The sequence below is a fragment of the Hoplias malabaricus genome, chromosome 4 (genome assembly GCF_029633855.1).
Source record: "Hoplias malabaricus isolate fHopMal1 chromosome 4, fHopMal1.hap1, whole genome shotgun sequence".
In the NCBI taxonomy this organism is placed as follows: Eukaryota; Metazoa; Chordata; class Actinopteri; order Characiformes; family Erythrinidae; genus Hoplias; species Hoplias malabaricus.
In genome coordinates this window covers 53443422-53470922 of record NC_089803.1, presented here as the reverse complement: position 1 = coordinate 53470922, position 27501 = coordinate 53443422, and the positions used below count along the sequence as shown (strand labels likewise).

Genomic DNA, 27501 nt, shown 5'->3' with positions numbered 1-27501 from the left:
GTTAAAATGGCGGCGTTGAGCAGCGCCGAGTCTCCACCGCCCGTTTTTAACGGAGACCCGATGGAGCGCGGCGCGGAGCGGGAGCGAGAACCCGGCCTTGAGGCTCTCAGCGCGGGGCTTAACTCTACCTGCACCGGGGGGGTCTCCGAGCCCCAGCAGGACATTCCCGAGGAGGTACGGGGCTTTAGAGAAGAGTCTCTGGATGGACATCTTCAGGAAACACCGGCTCTAATATGGATCGTGGGGATAAGAGGCTGAAGTTGGCTCCTGTTCGCCAGCTTCTTATTCGAATATTCCGTTCCACCTTAAATGGTGCAGCAGCAGTAACATTCAGGCGCCCACACTGAATATTACTGCTGCACTATTTAAGGTGGAACGCAGAAGTCGAACAAGAAGCTTACGATTAAAGAACCATTTTTACCTCAGGTTCTAGCATCAGCACCACAGCGCAATAAACTCTGAATGTAACGTCAACGGCTGCGCCATTTAACGTGGAACGGACAATGTGGAAAGATGCTGGCGAATAAGGAGCCAACTTAAGCTTTTATCGTGGGGATGCATTGCAGGGGAGAAAGAGGAGGAGAAGGAGGGGGAGGGAGGCGAGATGATGCCAAAAAAACTACATTTTGTGTCGTGCGGGGACAAATAAGGTTACGCCAGTTTAACGTTAACACCCGCAAGGTGCATTGTCCAGTGACAGCGGTTATTGACGTTAGCTCTTCCATGTTTCCTCCGAGTCTGTGTTTATAGCAGGGCCTACCCGTATTTCATTCTCTTTTCGCTTTATTATTTTCCTGAGCCCACTGCAGCTGGAGACAGCTCGGCTAGCTAGTTAGCATCCGCGTTAGCTCCCATTGCTGACATAACCTAACGTCTTATGTCTTGTAAACACATACATATACACATTACTCGCCTTCATCACTTCTCATTCTATTTAAAACCGCAGTAACCTGCACCACAGCTAACGCATGCGTCTTTTTAGTCCAGTCTCAAGTGTTGTCATCTTGCCCGTGCTTCGTGCATGATTTAATGTTTTAACTTTACCATCACAGACGTACCTTTTTAACGTTACACTGACATGTAAATGTTTTAACGTTTAAACCGATGTACATGATTTGACTTTGAATAGTTTTCGGAAAATCAGTCATTGTTTAAAGTTTATTACGCTTAAAATTGTCTTTAACGGTACCGTGTCATACATAGCTACATGATTTAGCAGATAACGTTTAACATTGCATCCAGGAATGTATACATGATTTAAATTTAATTCAGTTTCAATTACTGAATAAGTAGTTGTGGAGTAATGCGAGTTCAATTTATAACCCAGGTGGTTCCCAGACACTGTTAATGCCTAATTTAGGACAGTCACTATTAGCGTGTGTTACTCTGCATTCGCATCATCACCTTGGGTGCCTGTTTTGGTCTGTGACTGGTTTGATGGTGGTAATCACAAGGCTACATTTATCCTACAAAACCCCCTTTAACGCAACAAGGAGTGAAATACTTTGGGGGGGGGGGGACGTTTCCATTTTAATTAGCTTACATAGGCTCTTGAAGTACATATTCCAAAGATCAATAAATCACTTATGCATCTGTCAGAATTTTTACATTTCACACAAAAAAAAAGAGACAGTAAACCTTACTCTGACCAGTAATGACAATTGTGATTTTTCTTGCCAGTGTAGACAGTAGAGGGATAGTCTTTCTGTGTTTGAATCAGAAAGTTGGATTCAGTAAACAGTGCAAAAACTAACTTATGGATCAAACCAGCTTGTCTGTTTGCCTGTTTTCTGAGGACGTGCATCAAGCAGCAAAGCGAAAGTTTTTTTGTGTTTAACTCTACTTTCTTGCTTGGCTAGGACTGTTGTGCCGACAGTTGTTTGTCATACATGCTCACTAGAATATTACAGCCATGTCAAGACATTTCTTATACAGGTCAGATAAACAATGCTTTTCACTACATACATCTTCTTCTTCAACATGTGTATAGTGTCCTACAAGCATTAGTGTTGTGCTGTACTTGCTGTGACCCAAAGGTATTTCATGGTTAAGAGATGCTGTAGAATAAGGACAAGATGCAGGTTTCATGGTAAATGAATAACACAACAGTTAGCTTCAGTTTTGTATTTTTAAATGCATCTGAGTGGTCTTTTCCTTTTGTTTGTCTGAATCTGTTGTATATTCAACTGTGAACCTTTCTATTATGATAAACACAGTGATGGATCTTAATGCCAATGGTGTAGATCATGTGAATTCTGTTAGATCCTTAGAGAGACAAATGTATAAACTAACCATTAGCATAAATATAGTAGCTTCCTTTAGCATCGCACTGATGTATTTTGTGGTTTCCCAGGTGAAACACAGTGGATACCTCCTACTGTATGTATGTTTTAAGGTGGGAGGAACGAATGGAAACAGACTATGGGCTGTTTGAAATGTCTCTTTTCCTCATAGGTGGCTAATGCAGAAGGAAGCGAGATAACTAACCATACTGTTAGGAAGCTGACTATCATGTGTGTTCATAGTAGCCTGTGCAACTGTGGCTAAGCTAGCAATCATAATTTCTTTATTGTGGTATGGGGATTCCCAGTGGTTGAATGAGGTATTCATTTAATGCATGCTGGGTATTGTAGTGAGTGGAAGGACTGATGCAAAAAAAGATAAAATAGGTGAATTCTGTCAAAATGATAAAGCAGATGAGTGCAGTTCTACTCTACAGAATATTAAAAACCACTTTTGCAATAGCTCTGTTGCAGCTTTGTGACCATGTTAGACTCATGTGGCCTGTTGTCACATAGGGCATATTGCGCAGGGCAGCTTGAAAATGGACTGTTTTCTTTTAACAAACATTGGATCATCTTTGTCATTCAGATGTTTAGACTGGCAAGACTACAGAAGGACACTAAAGTGGTTACCCTTTAAGTCACATTTAAAGCAGAGTTTGTCCTAAATTGACAGCTAGAATCTAAACAGGAATAAACAAGTGCCAACTTGAGCTGTTGAAATGCAAGATAAAACTGGCTTTTAATCAAAAGTGTTGCAGCACACGATGATAGTTTATGAATGCTGAGGTGTTTGACAGTTACTTTTAGACTTTAACTGTGATAATAAAGCTTTTGATGCTGTAAAATATGTAAAATACATTCAACATGTTTCTTCTAGCTATTTATGCTGATAGTGTTTTTTTCCTGTGTTCCTTTTCTTACACGACATAATGCTTGTTGGAGTATACGACGGAATGATGTTTGAATGTAGAAGTTGGGATTGTGGCAAAGAGAATGGTTTTATATGTTTACAAACCTTTAACAAACAGAATTTATTAATAGTACATTTGGTGTTAATGTATGGCTGTCATACAGCTCCAGGCTCCTGGGGTTGTGGATTCAAAACCAACTCTGGGAGACTATCTGTGAGGAACTTGGTGTGTTCTCCCCGTGTTCGCCAGGTGCACTCCAGTTCACTCCCATGTTCCAAAACATTTTGGTAGATGGATTCTCCAAAATATCCATAGGTGTGTTAGCGTATGCTACCCTGTAATAGAGTGGCGCCTCCTCCAGGGTGTGTACCTGCCCTGTGCAAAAATTATTCCAGGTAGGCTCAGGACCGACTGCGGAACTGCATTAAGCCGTTACAGACAATGAATGAATGAATACAAACACTTGGCAATATGCACTTATCTGTGTGGCTATTAGTCAAATTTTAAATAATTATTTTAGAGTTTGCTGTCTTGTGCAACTGACCAACATCTACATATGACTCTACTAAAGAGCTGCTGTTGTCTTGTCATGGTTCTAGTTTGAGAGCTCAGCTCCCACTTTGCGTAAGCCTGGAATCTCTCAGCATCAGACTAATCACTATGCTGCTGTATTTGAGAGTTCAGTGTCAGCTTTTGCACCTTTGCAAAGATATTCCACACATTTTTGCTTGTGTTTGGGAGACATTAAGTTAGCACTGTACCTAAAGTGCACTGAAGGCAAATAAGGGAAAGCAAAAGAAACACATCCAGTTTTATATATCTAGAATCTAGATATATGTTTTTTTTATAGTGACATCATGTTTCTTGCTTTTGCAGATATGGAACATCAAACAGATGATTAAGCTGACTCAGGAGCACATAGAGGCACTTCTGGACAAGTTTGGTGGTGAACACAACCCCCCATCCATATACCTGGAGGTGAGTTGGCTACATATACAAAAATTGCCACTCCTGAGAGAGAGAGAGAGTTTATTTATGAGAGAGGGTTAGTTTATGTTTCAACAAGTGCCAAGCCAAAGACTAGCAGATACTCCTCTGAACAGGGAATTAATTGGTTTAATCAAAGTACAGCAAGACATTGTTTATAGATAAAATAATAGCTTTTTACCTATGTACATTTATTTGTACAACCTAAAATTAAATGTCTTCTGCTTTTAACCCATCCATGTCAGTGAAACCCTGAACAGGATAAGTGGTTACAGACAATGAATGAATGAATAATCCAAGAATTCCCATATGTGTTAATCCTTAAATAATGCCTTTTAATAGTTGTTAATAAAGTTTCTTCTTCAATAAAGTTACCATCTCTAAGATATGGGCTATTAGTGATGATAAATTCACAGAGCAGCACTGACCTGTTTTTCGCGTTGTGTCCTTATTTAATATGAAGGTTTATCCTTGTTGGGGATTTTTTTTAAGTTATACATGAGGGCCTAATCAGTAGTTGGCTCCATTGGAGAGGTTTATTAAAAAGGATAATATTAGAAGACACTGGTGCACCTGCAATGATGAATCCAAATACATAACTATATATACAATCATATATTTAAGCAATAGAACACAAACGAGTTATTGTTAAATAACCACGCGGCTGGGATGCGGCGCAAGCACGAGCCAAATGCGAGTGTTGTAGTCAATTTCAGCGTTGCTGTTATTTCACAATAACACACAGCCTCGAGTGTTTAATTGATATTATAAACACTTTAAAAACGTTCAGGTAATAAATAAAGAATGATATGACTTAACGGGGCTGTGAAAGAATACTTTTAAAAAATTGGTATATCCTTCTGCCAAATTAAAGTACTGGATCAGCCTCAACTCACTAACACCTCGTAAACTAGCCACACAGCTAATCTGCTGAATAAACTACATAAACTTGTAGACGTCTGCCCAAAAGAATCTTTATCTAACCCAGTGTGCTCATGTAGTGCACTATATGTAGAGAGGTTACAAAGCGGTTTCAACCAGCCAAAAAGTGCATTGTATTTATAACACTATCTATATTGGACCACTGCTGCATGACTTATTTTTAAACATGTTGTACTTGGTTTTAAACTTACAGTAATGATTTACTTGTAATGTTAGTGCACTACGTAGGGAATGAGGTTTAATTTGAGAAACGCCCTGAATGTGCAGTTGAAAGCTCCTGATGAACACTAAAGGAAGGAGCATTACAGCATCCACATCTCTGATGGGCTTTCTCTCCACTATTATCAGTTTTGTTTGTTTGTTTGTTCTGTATTCTTAACCTGGCTTTGCTCAGTCATTAGGTTCCTAGTTTAGTTTTAGTTTGTTAGTTTCATGCTCTTTCAGGTTAAGGATAATACTTTGGTTCATCATAATTTGTTTTTCATGTAAAGATACAATAATTAATGTCTTATTTGTTATTTGTGTTGAATAAAACTTTCTTTAGTGGCAGTCACTGCCTTCAGTCTCTCTTTATTACAAGAGATTTTAAACTTATATATTTATAACAATGAAAACATAAATGGTACATGATTTTTATCTTTTAGTATCAGTGTATACTCTCTAAGTAAACTGAATACTGTTTATTGGTGTGAAACATGAGCTGAAGTTTATTTAGTTGTGGTAAAAACGTCTTAAGAGGGGTTGCAGCGTAAAGTAAGTTTGTAACCGACATCTCAGCCGAGTGATACAGTGATTGTGAAAAAACGTTCTGTTATCGTGAAATAACAGCACAGTCACAATACTTCTCAAACTTTCTGTGACCAGAACTAACTGTTGTATATAAAATTTATAAAATATGATATTGTTTTATTTTATTTATTTATTTGTATTTTAAATTATTTTTTTTTCCTTTTCCTCCCTTCACAGGCTTATGAGGAGTACACCAGCAAGCTTGATGCTTTGCAGCAGAGGGAGCAGCAGCTGCTGGAGGCCATTGGAAATGGCACTGAATTCTGCTCCTCTCCCACCCCCAGTCCAATGGAGGTAAAGCTGGGGGCAGCCCAGAGTCTCCCCACTGCCCCAAATACCCTGGCTGTTCTACAGACCCCCACGGATGCTGCCCGTGGGAATCCTCGCTCTCCCCAGAAACCCATTGTTAGAGTCTTTCTACCAAACAAACAGAGGACAGTGGTGAGTTTCAGGATTTGTTCAGTTATTGAAAAAGATTCCAATAATCCGGATGTTCCCAACCCTGCTCGTTTATTGTTTTCCAACCTTAATGTTGCACCAAAGTGAGAATTGTATGGTAGTTAACAAAAATCATGCCAGTTTTATGCCGTTTTTTGTAGCTTATCAGTCAGTTGGCACTTGATTTTATGCAGATTTTGCTACTGTGTTTATTTGATTTCCTGTGTGTACTAGTTCCTTTTTAGAGGTAAAACCCCTCATGGCTTGTAACTCACTCATACCTATACTCACTAAGTCACAATCAGGAAGTGCACCACAAGGGGTGCGTCAATGACACTTTATCCTTGTCAAATAGGCAGGTTTATCATTCAAGTTGAGGAACTTATTTATTTATAATAAATTTTACACACTGGGGGCCTATTACTTAATTTGTTCAATTAAAGATATTTGTTTAGTATCACTTTTGTAGAAGAAGCTAGTACACCTGCAATGATAAATTCAGAACCAGACATACTGCTTCATACTTGTTCACTGAGAGAACGTGCCATTCACTATGGTGTGGGAAAATCTTGTCAGATAAGAATGTGGTTGACAGTAACTCATGAGAGATTTTGAGATACACTGAACCAAAGTCTCCAGCTATGGCATTTATGCCTAGTTTAACTGTGACTTTAAAATATGTAACCATTTATTAACCCATCTTTATGTACTCCATGAATGTGCATCTGTAACATTTGGTCTTATAATAGTAAACAGCTTATAGTTTTTAGCCCATGGTTTACATGATATTGAGGAATGTTTAATATGGCTTTTGATGGCTTTTTCATTTACATGCTCAGCTCTGCATTCATGAAAAATTCTTTTTAATATCTCAGTGAAAATAAATAATTTATAACACATGTTCATTTTAAATGTGTCACGCTTAAATTTCAGAAGAGTTTTATCTGTTTATTGTGATAGACTGTTATTTGATATTTTGTTATATGATACTTTCAGCTATTTTTCACACACATTATTGTTATTAACTTAGTCTGTACAATGTTATGCTGGCCTTGACCTGCTGATCAAAAATATATGCACTTAACTTTAAAATCCGACTTTGAAAGTGATCGTGTTTCTTTTAAAGACCTGATTCTTAATCTTGTTTACTATTTCATCTTTTATTTTTAATAGACATACAAAATTGTGTCAATCCAAGGATCTTGTGAACACTTCAGCTACAATCAGTAGTAACTGTAGGAGTCCACAGTTAATGAGCAAATGTAGGAGAGCCCCTTTTAAGCTGATGAGCCTTTGAAAGTGGCTGTAATGCTAGAACAAATCTACTGAAATGCACGATATTCACCACATAAGTGTGGCTAAGAAAGCTTGTGGTAAACTCAGATTTATTTTACATTTGTCTCAGGTCCCAGCTCGTTGTGGGATGACCGTACGGGACTCTTTGAAGAAGGCACTGATGATGCGAGGTTTGATCCCAGAATGCTGTGCTGTCTACAGAATTCAGGATGGGTAAAAACACATTGTATCCCTTCACACATGTCATCACACACTATCCTGCTCCAGCCAATGCAAATATCATCCTGCTTAGCATCTTGGGGCAGGAGTACTCAACAGGCAGCTTTTGTTACGTGGTCCCCTGAGGTAACTGAAAGCATGGATGACTCTGAAAACATTGCTATCCAGTGTTGACAGATACTGCAGGTTAGTACTTTATTTCGTTTCCCTGAACCCACTGCACCACCAGGGAAACTGAATAAAGTATTTACCTGCAGTATCATTGAAAAGCGATGTTTTGAAGAGATTTATTGAAGAAAAAACCCTAACTGTAACACTAACTTACATGGGCTTGAGAATTCCAACAACTTATCATCACTGTCCAATGAAAAACATGCCAAAATAGTAACTTTACAGTAGAAGGAAAAAACGTTCTTAACTTTCAGTGGAAGTCAATGTCAAAAGATTTTATTTGAAGTAGTTTTGGAACATTCTGTTGGTTCATTATTAATCGGACAGCAATGATATGCAAGATAAATTCTTTCTTCTAATTATTGTAGCACTTATATGCTGTTATTTTGCTCCAGTGATTCTTATTCATGTTATAAAACAGCATATTTTAATGGCACCTTGTGGCCTGGGTGTATCTGAGATTCCTATTTTAACCCTGGCTACTCTGTGGTCTCTTTCCTCATCAGGGAGAAGAAGCCCATTGGCTGGGACACAGATATTTCCTGGTTGACAGGAGAGGAGCTCCACGTGGAGGTTTTAGAGAATGTGCCACTAACAACCCACAATTTTGTAAGTATAACATGAACTTTTTGAATGAATATGAGTGTAATGTAATGTAGACAAGATTAGAAATAATAATAATTAAATAAATTGTTTATTAATTGCTCGTTCTAGAGGCAGGGATGTTGAATGGTGACATACACAATACCAACCTTTTTTTTTTCTTTTCAGGTGAGGAAGACATTTTTCACATTAGCCTTCTGTGACTTCTGCCGGAAGCTGCTTTTCCAGGGTTTCCGCTGCCAGACATGTGGCTATAAGTTCCACCAGCGCTGCAGCACTGAGGTCCCGCTCATGTGTGTCAACTATGACCAGCTGGAGTAAGTGCTCTAGAGAAATGGGTACACAAGGGGCAGTGAGTTAAATGCCATATCTGTGGCATTTCTCAGAATTGTAAACACAGAGAAATACAGTGGTCATTCCACAAGGCTGCAGAACTGTCTAATTCTGTTCTCTGTAGCCTTTGTTTATTTCAGAATAGTTGACTTGGGGAACAGCAGACATTGATTTTTTTGATCTGTGATACTAGGCATCAAAATAAGATCTTTCCAATTAAGTAGCATGTAGCTTGGTGTTAGTGTGAACCTTGGAAGTGAGTCAAGCTAAATCTCCTCACTTTATTTTTTTTACATGTTTGCAGGCCTGTTGCCTTGGAGATTGTATGTAATGCTTTTTTTTGGATCCATAGGACTCCCAAATTATGAACTGAGCAGTTGCATAGCACTAGTCCAGTTTGTCAGGAAATGCCTGTTGACTTATGACATTCATTGAGCAGTGCCTGAATTTAAATCCTGATGTTCATGTTAAACATTGTTAAAATCATTTCATGATTTCTTTAGTAGTGGAATTTAAAAATGTATTATTTATTTATTAATATATGCATCTATTTAAATTGATCTTTGAGGTAAAAAAAAACAAGATTTTACTTTATATCTTACTTTACCATAGGTGTGGGTGAAGGTTTCCTAGTTGTTCATGTGTTAATAAGTATAAAGTATGTCAAAAGTAAACAATGTAAAATATGAATAAGGATGAATGCTAATCTTTAGTGATTTTGCTGGACCACACTTAACAACTCCTGATGTAAAATATATCTTGTTCATAGCCCAGCAGGTCATTCACAATTTTTGTATGAAGGTCCATGAAATAAACTTGGGAATACCGGTACTAACTAATGCTAAATTTCACATTTGTGATAGGACAATAGCATTTTATTTCTCTAGTATTTCAAGTATATATTTATTTTTGGTTTATAATTTTTCTTCTCTTGCAGTTTATTATTGGCGTCCAAATTTTTGGGACACCACCCTATTACCCAGGAGGAGGTGTCATCCGAGGGCACCACTCCAGTGTCAGAGATGTGTCCGTCCATTCCACCATCTGACTCCTCAGGGTAAAAATGATCTCACATGTATTGGGCATTTATTATTATTAATATTATTATAAACTTGATAATTCTGTGCTGGTTACCATGGTTGTATGTCCTCAAGCACGGTTTGGAGAGACACTGAAATTGTTTGTGGTGAGAAAGTCCTCCATAGGCTTGTGTACATAGCCAAATATATTTGTTTATATTTGTATGTTTCCACCATCCTGTTATACATAATACACTTCCATTGAGTGTTGTATTGTCTGTGCACGCTTGTGTTGTAAGTCCAACTCCAAATATGGTGAATGCTCCATGTAAACATGCAAACAGAGTGAGAGTTTATTTGCCTGAATGTTGGTTCTGTGACATTCATTGCATTCTTAACTGAAAAGTTGAAGCAAATGCAAAGCTTATTGGATCTCAGCGTCAGTTTGCTTGTTGGCTTGCTTGCTTACTTATGTTTATACATTCATTTACTGAACAATCACTGGATTAGGAACACCTACCTTGTATCTGCACACACTGTCTAATTAATAGCTCCACTGGCCACACCAACATAATGTTTTCTACCTGTTTCTCTGCATATTTTTCCCACTTTCATCCTGCTCTTCATTGGTCACAGGAACGCCATGAAGCAGATATGATTTTGATATAATGGGTATGATGTGTTAGTGTTTGTTGTGCTAGTATGATTGGATCAGACAGCAATGTTGTTGCTGGACTGAGAATAGCCCACCAACCAAATGTATCCAGCCCATAGTGTCCTGTGGGTGGTGTCCTGCCTCCATTGATAAAGGACTAGAGTACAGACAACACAAACTGTGCAGCATTAGATGGGCTAGTGTCTCTGACTTTACATCTACAAGGTGGACCAATGAGGTAGGTGTGTCTAATATACTGGGGAGCAAGTGGACAGTGCTTTAAATCAAGAGCAGCACCGCTTTGTCTGTTGTACTTGTGCCAACACAACACATGCTAACATATCACAGAGACATCAGTGTTACTGCAATTCAGAGAATGGCCCTGTGGAATTCCTGACAGTTGAAGGGCAGAATGAAATGGGATCAGAAAGTATGCATCGAAACAAGTGGACTACAGTCTCTAATTATAGAACTAAAAAGTGCTCCTGTATAGTCAGTGGAGCTGATAAAATTGAAAATGTGTGTAGATACCATATAATTCAGTCCTAATCCTAATCCAGTGATTGTTCTGTGTCCATACATACATAAAAGGGTTGGGTGTTATAACATTAATGCGGTATACTGCGTTATTTAAAAATGTGGATGGTATGTTTATATTAAGAAGTGTCTGGTGTATCCATTTCTGTTTTGTCATGATCATATGCATTCATGTGCATTAAAGAGTAAAAGGGAGGGGCCATTGTGGGAGCTCACGGACCTGGTGATGTCATGCTCTGAAAAGGGGTGGGGAAAACCCCTCCCAAAAAAACAGCCAAGTACATTTGGGAGCTTAATACAGGGTGCAGCTTTTAAACAGAGAAAAAGAAACTGAAAATAGACAGAACTTCAAAGACCATTTACTCACCTGTCCTATAAATTAATTTGAGCCTCAGTTACCTGGAACATGGTGTGTGCTGTACTTTGCCAAAACATAAGTATATGTTTGGTTCCTTTATCTAAACCTTTTTTAATAACTTTTCTGTAAATATTTTGAGATGGTATGAGGTAATGAAAAAGTGGATAGTGCCCATCCCTAATACAGACATGCATCATACATACATACATACATACATACGTACATACATTCATTCAAAATTACACATCCCCTTGGCCTTATAACCAAGTTAATTTTGTCACTCTTCCACTAAAGTTGTGCTCCGTATCTAAGGAGAATGTAACATTCAGGCAAAGGAGTGTGTTTCACAGAACATTTTACAGAAGAAATAATGCATGTGGCTAATAGGTTTTATTTTGCTTTTGTTTATTTCATTTCTGAATTTGAAATCATATACTTAATTTACTTGACAGCTATAAAATTTAGAAAAGAGTAAGAAGTGGTTGTTATGAGTGGGAGAGATGGGCAAATTCAGGAAGATTTGTTTGGTTATACACTTGCAATTGGTCACTAAAACAAAATCTTGAACTCTTGTTCTTTCAGGTCCCTGTGCCATACAAGTGTGTCCCCATCCAAATCCATCCCCATCCCACAGAGTTTCCGGCCAGGAGAGGAAGATCACCGTAACCAATTTGGCCAGAGAGACCGTTCTTCTTCAGCCCCCAATGTCCATATCAACACAATCGAGCCAGTCAACATTGATGTGAGTGTTAAATCTGTTCTTCTCAGGGTTATATTTTTTCCTGTTACATTGTTGTGATTCACATTTTGCTCCTGTTGCAGGACTTGATTCGTGATCAAGGTTTACAGAGGTCTGATGGAGGTAAGAGTTCCTCACCTGTGAAAACAACCGGCTATAACCCCTACTAAACAGCATCCCCTCATCCCATTCCTTTGTTGTATCTCCATGTCATTGGCCTTAGAAAAAATCTGGTTTGGCTTTTCCCTATATTAAGGATATATGGTCTCCTCCTTTAGTAAAATTCATAAATATATCAGTCTTTCTTTCTCTGTGCATTTAACAAGAGCTTTTGCTATTTATATTCTGTAGTTTGCCAGTCTAGGTTTATTTGGTGAAAATATCTTGCTGTAAATATACTGCAATTTTTATGCAGAATATTTTAACTGTAATTTCAGTTAGTTGTGGTTGTGTCAGTGTTGGGTAGCGTTTGATTGGTCTAAAGCCTAATTTATGCTTTAACCTACACCGTAAGCGATGTGTTCATCATGATGGGCATGATCATGAACCCTATGCTGTAGCCTGACGTGCACCTCTCCAGAACTGTAACTTGTGTGGTGTTTCGAAGCTGACTGCAACTACTGGGATTGAACAAGTTTCAAGTAGTACAGATTAAAGTCCAGAAACATTGTGTACTACATAGTCTAAAGAACGCACAAATATAAAGTCTCACAACGGTATAGGGCTCTTGCACAGCCTATGGCATAGGAGCGTAAATCGACCTTAACTGATGAACAGGCAGATAATAAGCACCATGATATTAGGCTACATTTATAGACTTTAAACTTAAACAGTGCTGCTGAAAATATAATAGGCTACAATTTCAGTTTAAAACTTTAAGCCCTGTCCCTGCCCACAAAAAGGGCACAAATCTGTGCCCCAAAAACAGCTTTAATATTCTGCTATTAGTGACCACTGAGAGTAAACTTTGGATTAATTTATTATTAAGAGGGCATACCTGGACTTTAGGGCCTGTGACCGTGTGTGTCTTTCTTTTCCTCTTGCAGCCCCCCCACCCCTCCCAGCTTTCTGCTTCAGGAAGTACAGAACACGGACCTCTGCTCCCCTCCCATACTCCTACCCCAGTGACATTGTGTTTGATTTTTGTCCTGAGCATGTTTTTCGAGGTAGTTAGGCCTTTGGATCAACGTGCTTCACACCCCACCTGTTTATCTTGTCTGTGGGTCTGTCTGTAGATGTGCTTCCCACCTTGGTCACCAGTCTTTCACTCTTTTGCTCAAGTTTGGCCTTTCCTCTATCACTCACATTACCAGCACTTTTTTCTAAAAGAATGGAGACCTTCCCTGAAATATAAAATCAAAATATTTGCCTACATGAGGCCATCTTTATGCTTCATTAAACATTTACATTTATGCATTTGGCAGACGCTTTTATCCAAAGCGACTTACAAAAGAGTTCTAATGGTTCTTAAGGCCTAGATATATATTAGTATGCATCAATCAGTCATAAGTTTAATACCACTGACAGGTGATAAACAAATGTTAATCTTGTTACAATGACATTGATTTAGGAACATTGATTGAGGATGGGCTGAGGCCCATTGAGGCACAAAGGCAGGGAAGGATAGCTTAACTGAGCTAATGTAGCAAAAAATAGCTGAAATTGTAAGGTTGGCTATGTTAGAAAAGTTTGAAAACACACAATGCATCGCAGATTGTGCTTGTCTAACTCAATCAGTTCCTTAAACTTGCCCATTCGTCCTGCTTCCAACACATCGACTTAAAAGATCTGGCTGTTCATTTGTTGCTTAATATATGCATTCTTTTAACATATGCCAATGTAATGCGATAATGTTATTCACTCCACCTGTTATTGATTTTAATGATCTGTTATATTAAAGGGTTTTTAGATGCATCGGATTGCTCTCTGAATTGATCCACAAACCATCAAAAACAATCCCCCAACATTGTGCTAAAATCCCTGTCAAAGAAAGCCTAAAGAGAAGGGCTGAACATGAGGCTCTGGCTGTGAACTGTCTATTGGTAGCTCGGCATATATACAGGTAGTTTAAGCAAGGGTTCCAGATGTTCCTGTTTTTTCTTTTTAAAAGAACTGTACCCCTGAAGAGCTAGCTATTAGCCTATACATATACATATGGAGAATAATCCAGGAATTAAGCAGAACCTCATAAATCCCCATGTGGACAGTAACAAATAATATTCCTAAAATTCTACTTAGCATCATAAAAATGGAAAAGCATCAAAATACAAATTAGCATTTTGGCACACTAAATCACAGTCAAATTCAATCATGTGGTGCCTGAATGTTCCCATGTGTATGTAATTTTAAAAATCTACTTCTCACTGTCCTCAACATCACACTGGATGAGCTGTGAGGTTTGACCCTCCCTGCACCCACTTTACCCACAAATTTCTCTCTCTCTCTCTTTCTCTCGTTTATAGTTAACTTAATATAAACTCTTCTTCTCTTAACCTCAGAAATCACTGCAAAAAAATAAATAAATCTATATTTTTAGGCTCCACTACTGGACTCTCAGCCACACCTCCTGCCTCCCTACCTGGTTCCCTGACCAATGTGAAGGTACCTCAGAAATCTCCGTGCCAACAGCGGGAGCGCAAATCGTCATCCTCATCGGAGGACCGCAATAAAATGGTGAGGGGCTTCTGCCATGTTATGTTCTTACATATATGTATGTATGTATGTGTGTTTGACTTGCAAAAGGTACATTTACTTATAATTCTCTTGTAGAAAACACTGGGCCGACGGGACTCCAGTGATGACTGGGAGATTCCTGAAGGTCAGATCACTCTGGGCCAGCGGATAGGATCTGGCTCTTTTGGAACCGTCTACAAGGGGAAATGGCACGGTAAGTGGCCGGTGGTGTCAGTGTTGGTCATTTGACACATTCATTCATTTATTCATTGTCTAAAACAAAAAACTTATCCAGTTCAGGGTTGCTGTGGGTCCGGAGCCTACCCAGACTCACTGGGCGCAATGCGGGATCACATCCTGGAGGGGGCAGCAGTCCCCCGCACGCACACATTCACTCACACACTCACACCTATGGATACTTTTGAGTCACCAATCCACCTACCAACATGTGTTTTTGGATTGTGGGAGGAAACTGGAGCACCTGGAGGAAACCCACACGGCCGCGGGGAGAACACACCAAACTGCTCACAGACAGTCACCCGGAGCGGGACTTGAACCCACAACCTCCAGGTCCCTGAAGCTGTGTGACTACGAAACTATCTGCTGCGCCACTGTGCCGCCTCCATTTGACACATATTTTTAAGTAAACATTATCCTCCTTATTTAAGGGAGGCCTGTGTTAATTCCAGTGATCTAGTGAAGGTGTAGTTTTATATTCTATTCTATATTATATTGTGGTCAACTTGAGAATTTTGTATTTACAGGCGATGTAGCAGTAAAGATGTTGAATGTCACCGCACCTACCCCTCAACAACTACAGGCCTTCAAGAATGAAGTGGGGGTCCTCCGGTAAGGCCAAATCCAACCATATCCCAAGACCATTTGTCCATTTGATATGTCCATTCCTGTTCATTAGACTTTTTTTTTTTGTTTGTTTGTCTCAGGAAAACCCGACACGTCAACATCTTGCTCTTCATGGGTTACACCACCAAGCCCCAGCTGGCTATCGTCACACAGTGGTGTGAAGGCTCCAGCCTCTACCACCATCTGCACATTATCGAGACAAAGTTTGAGATGATCAAGCTTATTGACATTGCCCGCCAGACAGCACAGGGCATGGAGTGAGTTCTTGGAATGGAATGAACACTTTATTTTTGAAATGCTAAATACTAGAAGTCATGTTGTCATTAGGCTCGTTTCCACTGCATGGTACTTACTTGACTGGAATTGGCTCTGCTCGGCACAGCTTGACGTGTTTTTCCCTGGTTGCTTTCCACTACCACAGCTCCCCTGTGAAATGTAGCCAGTCACATTGCAAAACCTTGTCCCAAATGGAAACCGCAGGCTTTAAAATCAACAGTGGCAGCACTAATGTTAGGTGCTGTTTACTTTTACTTTTTGCAGAGTTTTGTGGACTGAATACGGCACCCTAGTTCTCACAGATCAGCATTATTTCATTGTTGCACATCCGGCTTTCACTGGAATTTTTGTCAGCCACCAATCCAATAAGCATAAGACCATGGTGAAATTTTACGAGCGACCATCATGATAAAAAAAAAAAATGACTGCTGCTATAACTTGGAGATTTTACAGATGGCTATTTTGTGCTGAATGTCTGCATTTCGTGGTAATTGACAAGTATCTCTGACCAATCAAGGCTCTGCAAGGTTTACACATCATGTTTAGTGCTTAATTGACGTTGCTTTGAATCCAGAGTAAGCAGAAACTAAAGCGTACAGGCTTTCAGGGACCAGGTATGAGATTTGCCTATTGGAAAAGCAAATATGAGCCGAGCCTAGCAGGTTTCATGCAGGGGAAAAGTGCCAATTGTGTAGCTGGCATCATGCCCATATTTGAAAGTCCAATGCTGAGTTTTGGAAAATTATTGCTTTCACACCCTTTGGTGATGAAAAATGTTCCTAAATCAAGGTTTAGCCATAATAGATTACGAATGTCACTTGGTCTTTATGAGGATAATAACATGCCATAATACAAATAATACTAAATCACTGCAGCACTGAACTGATTTTATTAAAATTAGTAGGCAAATTGTGGCAGGAGCCAAAGATTTGAAAACTTATGTTGTCATAAATAGTGATAGAGAATCAACATACATACCATTTTGTCATAGGAAATATTCTTAGACCAGAAGTTTAAAATAAATGCATGAAGCATACTTTCAGAGGTCCATATTTGCACTAATCCAGTATGGACATTTTCTCATATATCATCTGATATCAGCAATGTGCATTTCATTTTTTTATAATATAATTTCAAATTATGATTATTATTGTTTTCTTATCCCTCAGCTATCTGCATGCCAAATCTATCATTCACCGAGACCTGAAGAGCAACAGTATCCTTTCTGCATTGTGATGCTTTATTGTTCTGTCATGTGTGGTCACTTAATAAAATCGATGAACTGGAAGATCAGATTTGTGGCGCACATTACAATTATTGTTACTTAAATGGTAACATTCACTGTCTTATTAATTTTTATATCATTAGGGCAGGTGTTTTGTTAATAGACAAACCTTAACCAGTTCTTCTCTTCAGATATCTTCTTGCATGAGGACCTGACGGTAAAAATTGGTGATTTCGGTCTCGCTACAGTGAAATCCCGCTGGAGTGGATCACACCAGTTTGAGCAGCTTTCTGGTTCAATCCTATGGATGGTAAGAAAACTGCCACAACCTCCATTTAAATATAGCTCTTATTTTAAGTGTAGATGGCATTCTGTAAAATTAAATAAAACAAATATATAAACCATGCCTGCTGTGGTTAGGCCTTTATGTCACAGCATAAATCTTCTTGTAGTATGAGTAGTCTTCTAGTGGCACAATTTAGAATAAACACACACATTTGAATGTTGTAACAGATTTGTACATATTTAACTTGAAATGCTGCAGTTTTACAGGGACAGTTTAAGCAAAGAGCCCTTTTTTTTCATTTCCAACAACAGACTGAAACCAGGTGGTTAGACTTCTGCTTTAATTCACAGTAACAGTGATATATTTTGAACTTGCAGAAGGCCTAAATTGATTTTTTTTTTTTTTTTTATTCTGGACACTAATGTCATGAAACCGAATGGTTGATTCCATGGTCCAACTCTAATTATGGTATATTAGGCCTTTTGTGTAGCTCATGAAGACCTAACATAGAATAGTGTAATGTGTAATAGACATTTTATAATACATTTTAGGGCTGCAAAATATATATATATATATATATATATATATATATAAATAGAGAAAATCTGTGTGGTGGAGGTAGTGCAATTTAACAATGCAAGCAGTGTAAACCAGTACAATACAGTAGTGCAGTTGTAATATCAACAGTGCAAAATATGCAAACATATAGAGGGTTATGTCTATTCAAATTGTCTGGAGTATAGCAGAGTCACAGAATTATTGTTTTGCTGTGCTGAGATGAGATGAACAGTCTAATGGCCTGAAGGACAAAAGACTTTCTGAATCAGCTTTCCTCACCAGTCAGTCGAGTCGCCCAACATCCCTCTTCTTAATGCTGCTTCCCCAACATACAGTAGTATTTTGGGGTACATACTGTACCCCAGAAGCTGTACAGAAGAGGACACAGACTGGTCGAACATCTGCAGGGGTTTCTGGCAGATCCTGAAGGGCTTTCTCAGGAAGTAGAGCCTGCTATGTCCCTTCCTGTAGAGGGTGTCAGTATTCGCTGACCAGTCCAGCTTGTCATACAGATGAACTCTGAGATATTTGTAAGTCCTAACCAACTCCACATCAACCCCCTCGATAGAGATCGGCTGCAGAGAAGGCCTGGATCTTTAGAAGTCCACTAGCATCTCCTTTGTTCGACTGCAGGTGGTTGGACTTGCACCACACCACAAAGTCCTCAATCAAGTTGATCGATCTCTCCTGTCCATCATGCACACACCCCACAACTGCAGTGTCATCTGAGAACTTCTACATGTGGCATGACTCTGAGTTGACTTTGAAGTCAGATGTTTGTACAGGGTTAAAAGAACTGGAGAGAGCACGGTCCCCTGTGGTGCTCCCTTGCTGCTGATCACTGTGTCTGAAGAGACATGTGTCCCGGTGAGGTAGTCTGTGATCCAGGCGACCAGATGTGTGTCCACTGGAGAAGTCAAAGCACATGACCCTCACAGCACCTCTCCCCCTGTCCAGATGAGAGTGGACCCTGTTCAGAAGATAGAAGATGGTGTCCTCCGCTCACACCTTTTCTTAGTATGCAAACTGCAGTGGGTCTTCAGCATGGCGGACCTGGGGTCTGAGGAGGTTCAGCAGCGATCACTCCATGGTCTTCATCACGTGGGATGTCAATGCGACTGGCCTGTAGTCATTCAGCTCCTTCAGGTGTGCCTTCTTGGGAACTGGAATGACACAGGCTCAGGTTGAAGTCGTATTAGAGGGGCTCCCCAGGTTGGTCAGCGCATGCCTTGAGCATTCTAGGGCACAGCTTGTCTTGGCCTCCTGCATTTCTGGGACGGAGTCTCCTCAGCTCTCTCCTGACCTGGTCTGCAGTAAAGTTGGAAGGACTGAGAGAGGATGTTTATTTCTGCTGATTGTGACAATAGTGGTGGTGGAGGTGAGGGTAATAGCTGATCTTCTTGGGGTGCTGGTGTATTTGAGGTGATAAGACGAGGAGGAGGGGGCAGCAGTAGAAGAACAATCAAACATGTTCTAAAAGTTGTAAAACTGGTTGGCTTTGTCCACACCACTATCTGCTGAGCTCCCACTGTTCTTTTTGCAGCCTGTGTTGGTTTTCATCACGGACCTCCTTCTTGCTTTTTCCCTGCAGCCTCTGCTCTACTTTCGTGTGTACAATATTTTTATACATTATGTGGTTATTTTGTTGCATATCTGGGTATTGATGTACAGTCCAATTCATTTTGACTAAAATAGAAATAAAATATAAACATGGGAAAGATGGGTGGTTGCAGAATTTGAGACCTTTGTATTAGTCTTAATTAAAAAAGCAAATGAAGATTCTATGTGTTTGTTTCAATCAATCAATCTTAATTTTCACTTGGAAATGCATTGAAAGTGGCCCTTGTTTGCAGTGCAGCATTCATTCATTCATTATCTGTAAACGCTTATCCAGTTCAGGGTCACGGTGGGTCCAGAGCCTACCTGGAATCATTGGGCGCAAGGCAGGAATACACCCTGGAGGGGGCAGCAGATGATTTATATTAGAAAAATGGAAATTTTAGTTTATTCCGTTTATATATTTTTAAAAAATGAATGAAACAGAGAGTCCTGTCCATGATATGATCCTGCCTTGGGCCTAATGATTCTGGTTAGACTTCAGACCCATCACAACCCTGAATAGGGTAAAGGAGATGGATGAATGAATGACTGGATGGATTAATTAAACATAGTTATCAGCATCAAAATAAATGTCAGACAAGAAGTGAAAGAAAATGCATAGATAAGTCAAATTTTGAAGTAAAGGATTGTAAAATTAAAAAAACAAAAAAAAAAAAAAAAACGATGATATAATTAAAATCAGAAGGAAAATAAAGGTTTTAATCTAATACATTGGGAATAATATTTATTTATTAATATTATAATTATTATTAAAAACTACAGATATGCTTCTCGTTTTTTACCAAGTCCTCTCCTAGATCTTTACTCCTCTGAGCTTTTTCAGCACTTGACCTAGCAGCAGTCATTTTTTCCCCAGACTAACCGGTGGAATGTTTGTCTAGGTTGGCTTGTGGGTTGAGTGGACTTTTCTGCTCCAGCCTAGTTATATAACATGTAAATTTGTTTCTGTTTTTAAATACCCTCTAACCCAAACAGAATTTTAATAAACAGGACAGAGTGACCCAAAGCACATGGTGTAGATGCCAAATTATAATCTGGAAACGTATTTGATACTATACCTGCTACATAATTTATTAGCTGTGTTCACAGTACAAAGCCAGATCTCATGGCCAACAAAATGATATAAAAGATCAAGATCAGTGGTCTTTATTCTGTTGTAACACAAACTCTCTCCATTCAGCGAGCAGAGCCACATGTGTACACTACATGAGCACCCCTTAAATATAGATTGCAGCCATTTTGGTCATCACAAGGAAATATAATTTGAGTGGTGCTGTTTTTCACTGCTTTAGGTGTGTTATTGCACTCCTTTACAACACTTTTATTGTGACAGCTTGTCACGATAATGATTTAAATACAACTAATCATACAGTCCTAGAGGTACATTTAGCAGCATAGTACTTATTTGTATTTGTGTTTTTTTGGCAGTGAAACATAGATGTATGTGTGTTCTTTTTGCTCAGGCTCCTGAGGTAATCCGGTTGCAGGATAAAAACCCATACAGCTTTCAGTCAGATGTCTATGCCTTTGGAATTGTGCTGTATGAGCTCATGTCAGGGGCACTGCCTTATTCCAACATCAACAACAGAGACCAGGTGAGACTCCTCTGGAAGATGTGTGTATCCTTAGTTTCTCTTCAGAAGAATTTTGAGAGAATATTCTAAATGAAATGTTTCTTTGCAGCGCCTGATGTCTTATTTTTAGGTTTCAGAATCTGCATTGACCTGAGCTACACTGTACTACACCCTGTGTACATTAAACGAGCAGTAAATAATTTTACCACTAAAATGTACCACACAAAATGTTCTCTCGAATGTGCAACTCCATACGATGAAGAATCAAATTTCCTTGTAATTGTTAGAGGAGGCTGTTTAAGTTCCCACATGGAGTTGATTTTTTAAAGTAGGTTTCATACTGAATCCCTAACACATCCAGGAAATCAGGGGTGTGTGTGTAATGACTGTTTCATTACGTGAAGAAGATTTGTTTTTTGTTGAAAATGTCAGCCTGCACCTTTAAATAATACTAATACTAACAGTGTATTTGGGTCTGAGCTCACCACTAAGAAAGGCTGTTTGCTTGCCCTCTAGATCATCTTCATGGTTGGCCGGGGTTACCTATCCCCCGACCTGAGCAAAGTGCGCAGCAACTGTCCCAAGGCCATGAAAAGACTCATGGCTGACTGCTTGAAGAAGAAAAGAGAAGAGCGACCCCTATTCCCTCAGGTAAGTAAAGAGATGTTTGGTAGATTTTATGCTTATTTTGTCATATCAGATATAACTGATTCAGCAAAAGTGCCTGTAGACCAAGGATGGGCAAACTTCAGCTCAAGGGCCACACTGGGATTTAAAAATTGACACATGGGCTGAGGGAGGTGGGGTTATGGAGAGTGGGAACTAATACATATATTACATGTGAAACCTAAGGGGTAAAGAGTGCCTACGTACCAAATACAGTTTTAGTGAGAACATTGTTGTTATTCACCCTTGTGACGAATGAACAGCTGTAGACCTAATAGACTCAGCTTTAGTAGAGGTCAGTAGTGTTTGGCGCGCACCATCTAGTGGACTCAGTTGAATGCAGGTGGATTTCTTATTCTTTATTGCAGGAAAAAGTTTTAGGACAATTTTGTAAATACTCAGAGGGCCGGATAAAACAGTCTAATGGGCCGTAGTTTGCCCACCACTGTTGTAGACCATCCACAATAGCTTTAATAATAGCTATACGAGCTCTTAAATACAAAAATATGATTTAATAAAAAAAATAAATAAAAAAAAAGATTTTAAAATATGATGCTAAAAACACAAATTTCTTCCTCTCAAAAGGTGTAATTGCTAACATCACCACAAGATGTCTTCAGAGATTATCCAAATCCAAAATCAAGGTCTTTGTGTAATCAAAGCAATTCTGTGTTTTATTTGATCTTAATCAGTTTCATTATTGATCGGAATAATTACCAAAATCCAAGGTTTCTATATCAGCATTTGAAAATGCCAACCTTTGATTAAAAGCATACTGTCATTGAGACACAATTCAGCCTTTAAAAAAAATACACTCTGTTTTTTTAACACTTTTAATGTTGTATAGAGCAGGCTCTGATGTCATAAACTGGTGTTTCTTATTCATTCTAATTTGTGATAATCCACATATATTATACAAATATTAGCTCCATTTACATCAAAAAACACCAGTTCTAAATAGAATAGTCTGCTTGAAGTCAAACTACAGTTTCTATTCGGTTGAAAGAGGTTAATCCAGTAAATAATATGTTAAATAGAAGAACAGAAGTCCTGTAAACTTCAGTATAATTTCATTCCCAAACTTGTTTTTATGGTCATGTTTACACCAAATGGTGATCTATGCAGGCATATTATTTTAGATGTTATTTCATGTAGTTTGATATAAGCAGTGGTTATCATCAGGTTGTTGTGTAGAGTGTGCACATAATTCTTCATATATAAACTGAAATATTTAAATTGGATTGGCAAAAGTCTTCACATTTAAATATAGATACTGATTGAAAATTTCTTGAAACCGACGTACATTGCGTTTCTGCCTGCTCCATAAACAAATATAACTATAAATTATTTAGCACTATTTTACCATTATTTTTTGTCACCTTTTTCCAACCAAAAAACAGCCATTTTGACCTCTTTTGGCCACAAACATGAAATTGCCTGAATTTCCGTGCATCACAGGTAAGCTCTAGTAATGTGTGATTGGGTTTGTTTGTTCTTTGTCTCAGATCCTTGCCTCCATTGAGCTTTTGGCACGCTCACTACCCAAGATCCACCGCAGCGCCTCTGAACCATCCCTCAACCGCGCAGGCTTCCAGACAGAAGACTTCAGTCTGTATGCATGCGCATCTCCAAAAACACCCATTCAGGCTGGAGGCTATGGTAACCACACGATCAGATATCTTCATTTTTACTAGTTGTTCTACAATTTGTTTGTTTGGTGGTTAGGCTGAGCTGTGTGGTGTTGTATGTATTGTAATGGATATTGTCTATGCTTCAAAGAAGGCAATGATCTAATTCCCTGCCCAGGTAACTTCACCAAGCTTTAATATCAACAGTCCTTGTGCAAGACCTCTAACACCACATTCACTTCTGTAGCAAAGCAGTAAATGTAAAATGCTAACACATCTCTCTTTTTTTTTTCTAGGTGAATTTTCAGCATTTAAGTAGGACCACCATCTCAAAAGTTCATCCTTCGTCACTTTTTAAGATGTCTTGTGTTCCTACAGTGGGTTCATCCATAAAACAGAAAAAACACCTAGTTTCAAAGAATGTGCTGTTTTTCTTCCTCTTTACCTGAAGAGCAACAGTGTTGATGGAATCTCTCAGATAAAACGACATAAAGTTTAAACTTTAGAGAAAAAAAAAAACTAAAACAACTGAGCTGGACACCATTGCTAATTTAAAGAAAAAGAATCACATCCTAAAAACAAGAAAACTTGAAACAATGCACATAAAATAGAATTGACACTGAAGTTGCAAAACCTTGAAAGTGACCACCGGATGACAGAGGAGAACAAATGCAGGACGTGAGGAAGACGTGTCTGAGATCTCGCCATGAGGGCTTGCTGACTTTTAGTCACGATCAGATGGAAAGGACTGATGGAAAGCGCTTAGGAATGTCCTGCCTTCTGTTTTCCTGCTAGAGTCAGCATGCAGTGGTAGCCAAATGGAGCACAGGATTTACACCTTAACCAACAGCTTGGTTCAGTTAGAGAGAACTCTTCTCAGTGGATATCCCGAGGGAATGAGGTTGGATCTCACTCGATCTCAGAGAGAAAGTCGGGAGATAACTTGAATGACTTTAAGAGACGTTTCTTTTTCTTGTAATAAGTTTGTTGCATTTCGATGTTGCCTATGGCCAGAGCTGCTGATAATGTTTTTCTCCCCTTTTTTTAAATTTATTTTTCTCGTTTGTGTTGTCAGAATTTTCCATTTTCTTAACATGTAGGTAGATCAAGTACATTCCTTTGTCAAGGCAGGTTACGTGAGTTTCAATAGGAGAAATATTTTATCACTCATTTAGTTGGTTTTATAGCAGCAATGGGGTATATTCTACCGTATGATAGAGATCCACAAAGGCCCAAGTCAATAAGCTCACTTTGGACTGGACTGTGTTCACCAGTAAAGTGTAACGGCATGCTACCCATGCCCAGCAATCTATTGTTATAAATATTGTGAGTGGGAGCTTAAATGTTACATCTCCTATAAAAGAAAAACACCCATCCCAAAATTATTTAGTTTATTCTATTTCAACCTCAAAATAAGCTACATCTTAAACTACCGTTACTGTTTTTCTCATGTTTACTTTTTGCTAATGTAATGTGTTCACACTCAGAGAAGTTTATTTGGGGACATTCCATACACTTATTGTCCTATTTATGAGTTAATTTTATGCTTGATATCTACTGTTTACTCCCACTCAAAAATACATTTACATTCACACCTATATTTCTAATTAGCCCCAAAATTTCTCATAATTGTCCACAGGTATTCTTGTTAGGAGATCGTCTTACCCCACCACACTTGAAATTTGTGGCCTTTTTCATAGCCTCAAATACAAATTCGTGTTGTTATTCTTTGGTGAAATCTTCCTTTTTCTTTTCGCAAGTTGAGGGTTTAACTGTATGGGTCAGTTTGGTCATTTCTTTTTTTTTTTTCCTCTCTCTCTCTCTAAATACTTAACTCTGGAACCTACCTGAGATGCTTGTGTGCCCTTATGATCAGTTCCTCGGCTGTCGCCTTGTATTAGCAAAGTATCTTTAAGAGACCTATTTCATTGCTGCTGCCGCACTTGCTGTGGCTGTGTGAACTGTTGCGCTTGTAAGCATGTCTCATTCTTTCATTCTTTCTTTCTCTTGAGTTATAGGCATAGGCCATTCTTAAGGACCATATGTTAAAGGTTTAATCAGGTGTCATAGCACTGCCCCTCAGGGCATTCATTCCAGTGTGTTTTTTGAGCTACTTTTTTTGTTTGTTTGTTTTGGACAGGCAGGCCTGCAAAAATAGATTTATTTATAAAGCTTTAATTTAATTCCTTTTTTTCTCCCTCCACTCAAGGAGAGGATTATTTGGGTTTGTTGTGTTTTTTTTTTTTTTTAAACCTACTAAAATGGACGTTAAGCTGTGTGCCCTTTGCACTTTTGTGAAACCGTTGATGCAAAACTTTCTATTGACTAAAAAAAGGAAAATAAAGCATGACTAAACATTCTCGGTTTCACTATGGGATATATATTTGAAAATCCAGCTAAAGCTTTAGATAACACCTTCTAGAAAAGTCAAAGCAGTTTATGACAGCGTTTACCAGAATCAAAGATTGTTAGATGTTTCAGGTTACACATTTAAATAGATTGCTGATTGCAGGTCTCTGTCTCCTTGGATCTGCATTTGTGTTTCCAGTTTGCTTTTTCTTCTCATGTGTGACATTACACGTGCCTCTGTGTGGTTATTAAACCTTCAGACACACAAATTGCTCTTTACACAAATTTGATTAGAGGCTCCACAAAGAACATTTTGTTTGCACTCTTACATAAGCGAAGACTTTTTTGAAGGATGTTATTGTTTTCATTTTTTTCAGTGATGGCACTCTGAATTCCTTATTTAAACCTGAAGCTTGTTTACGGAAGGAAGGAAGGAATGAATCCTATTGGATATGGCTGAGTTCATTGCCCTCAAGCTTTCAAAATGTAATGAGCTTTTAAGAGTGCTGTATTTATTTTCAAGATCTTATTTTATATGGGAATGTTACCTACAGGTTTGTCTTTTGAAGGATTGCTCAATTGACTGTGGAACACTTGGAGACTACCTTTTTATTTTGTTTTGTTGATACGCTTTTCTTTTCCTGCTAAAAGCCCCTTTTTAATTTCACTAGATGTTGTTTAGTGTCTACTTCATGTAGGCTAATTCTTCCTCTCACCCTCTTCCAGTCCAACATTTAATTCTTTTGCCTTGCCTGCACCTTAACCCCACCCTAGTATAAGTTAATTCAACTGAGAACTATCATAAAGCTTTTGGGAGACTCTTTTCACCTGTAAATAGCTGTACAAAGAAAATACTGTCCGTTTGCTAGGAGGCATGGAGTTCAAAATGTTTCCAATGAAGAAATAAAGGTTAAGAAATGACATTTTGATAGATGACATTCTGGAAAAAAAAATATTTCTGTGTAAAAATATTTAAAACTGTATAATATAAAAGAAGAGCTTAATGTATTTGTTGTGAATATGAAAACTGATATATTAAAGAAGTGCATGAAAACTGTCATTTCAATGGGGTTTGTAATTATTATTCTTAAGTTTTTGAGGAAAAGGGTGCAGCTTTGAAAGAGTATCACTCTTTCGTACCTCTGACAATCTACAAATCACTTGGGCAAGAGTAAAATCTGGTTTTCTGACTAGCCTTTTTTCAACAGGAAATGCAGCTATAGAGGCAAGGCTGCCATGTTGCTATACATCATGTGACAGATACACCAGTCCATGTACATTATACTAACTGGTCTTTCACATATATCTCACCAAAATGATTAACAACAAATACCAGTAGGCTATGAGCATACAGGCTATGACATGACAGTCTAGGGCAGGGGTCGGCAACCTTTACCACTCAAAGAGCCATTTGGACCCATTTCACACAGTAAAGAAAACACTGGGAGCCACAAAATCCTTTTGGAATTTTAAATGAAATAACACTGCGCATAACAGGGT

The 27501-nt window shown here is 38.6% G+C and overlaps 1 protein-coding gene across 2 annotated transcripts; it reads left to right on the top strand.

Moving 5' to 3' along the window:
* braf (B-Raf proto-oncogene, serine/threonine kinase) lies at window positions 1-27043 on the top strand. 2 transcript variants are annotated; one of them, XM_066667246.1, is made up of 20 exons: window positions 1-174; window positions 4073-4174; window positions 6092-6355; window positions 7758-7861; window positions 8545-8647; window positions 8810-8958; window positions 9912-10031; window positions 12126-12285; window positions 12366-12405; window positions 13329-13448; window positions 14819-14955; window positions 15052-15169; window positions 15720-15804; window positions 15900-16076; window positions 17265-17311; window positions 17512-17630; window positions 21248-21379; window positions 21875-22009; window positions 23530-23683; window positions 23949-27043. In XM_066667246.1, exons 1-20 carry the CDS (start codon window positions 7-9, stop codon window positions 23969-23971), a joined length of 2457 nt encoding a protein of 818 aa, XP_066523343.1. In that variant the 5' UTR covers window positions 1-6; the 3' UTR covers window positions 23972-27043. The 2 variants fall into 2 exon arrangements, with proteins under 2 accessions (XP_066523343.1, XP_066523345.1); XM_066667248.1 differs by lacking the exon at window positions 13329-13448.
* Window positions 27044-27501: the final 458 nt, after the last annotated feature.

What these genes read in the sequence shown, in the direction of transcription:
- braf (XM_066667246.1), top strand. Translation starts at nt 7, where the DNA reads ATGGCGGCGTTGAGCAGCGCCGAGTCTCCACCGCCCGTTTTTAACGGA. An exon ending in GTCTACAGAATTCAGGATGG is followed by an intron (nt 7,862 to 8,544) that starts GTAAAAACACAT and finishes TTTCCTCATCAG; the next exon opens with GGAGAAGAAGCCCATTGGCT. An exon ending in CGGAGGACCGCAATAAAATG is followed by an intron (nt 14,956 to 15,051) that starts GTGAGGGGCTTC and finishes ATTCTCTTGTAG; the next exon opens with AAAACACTGGGCCGACGGGA.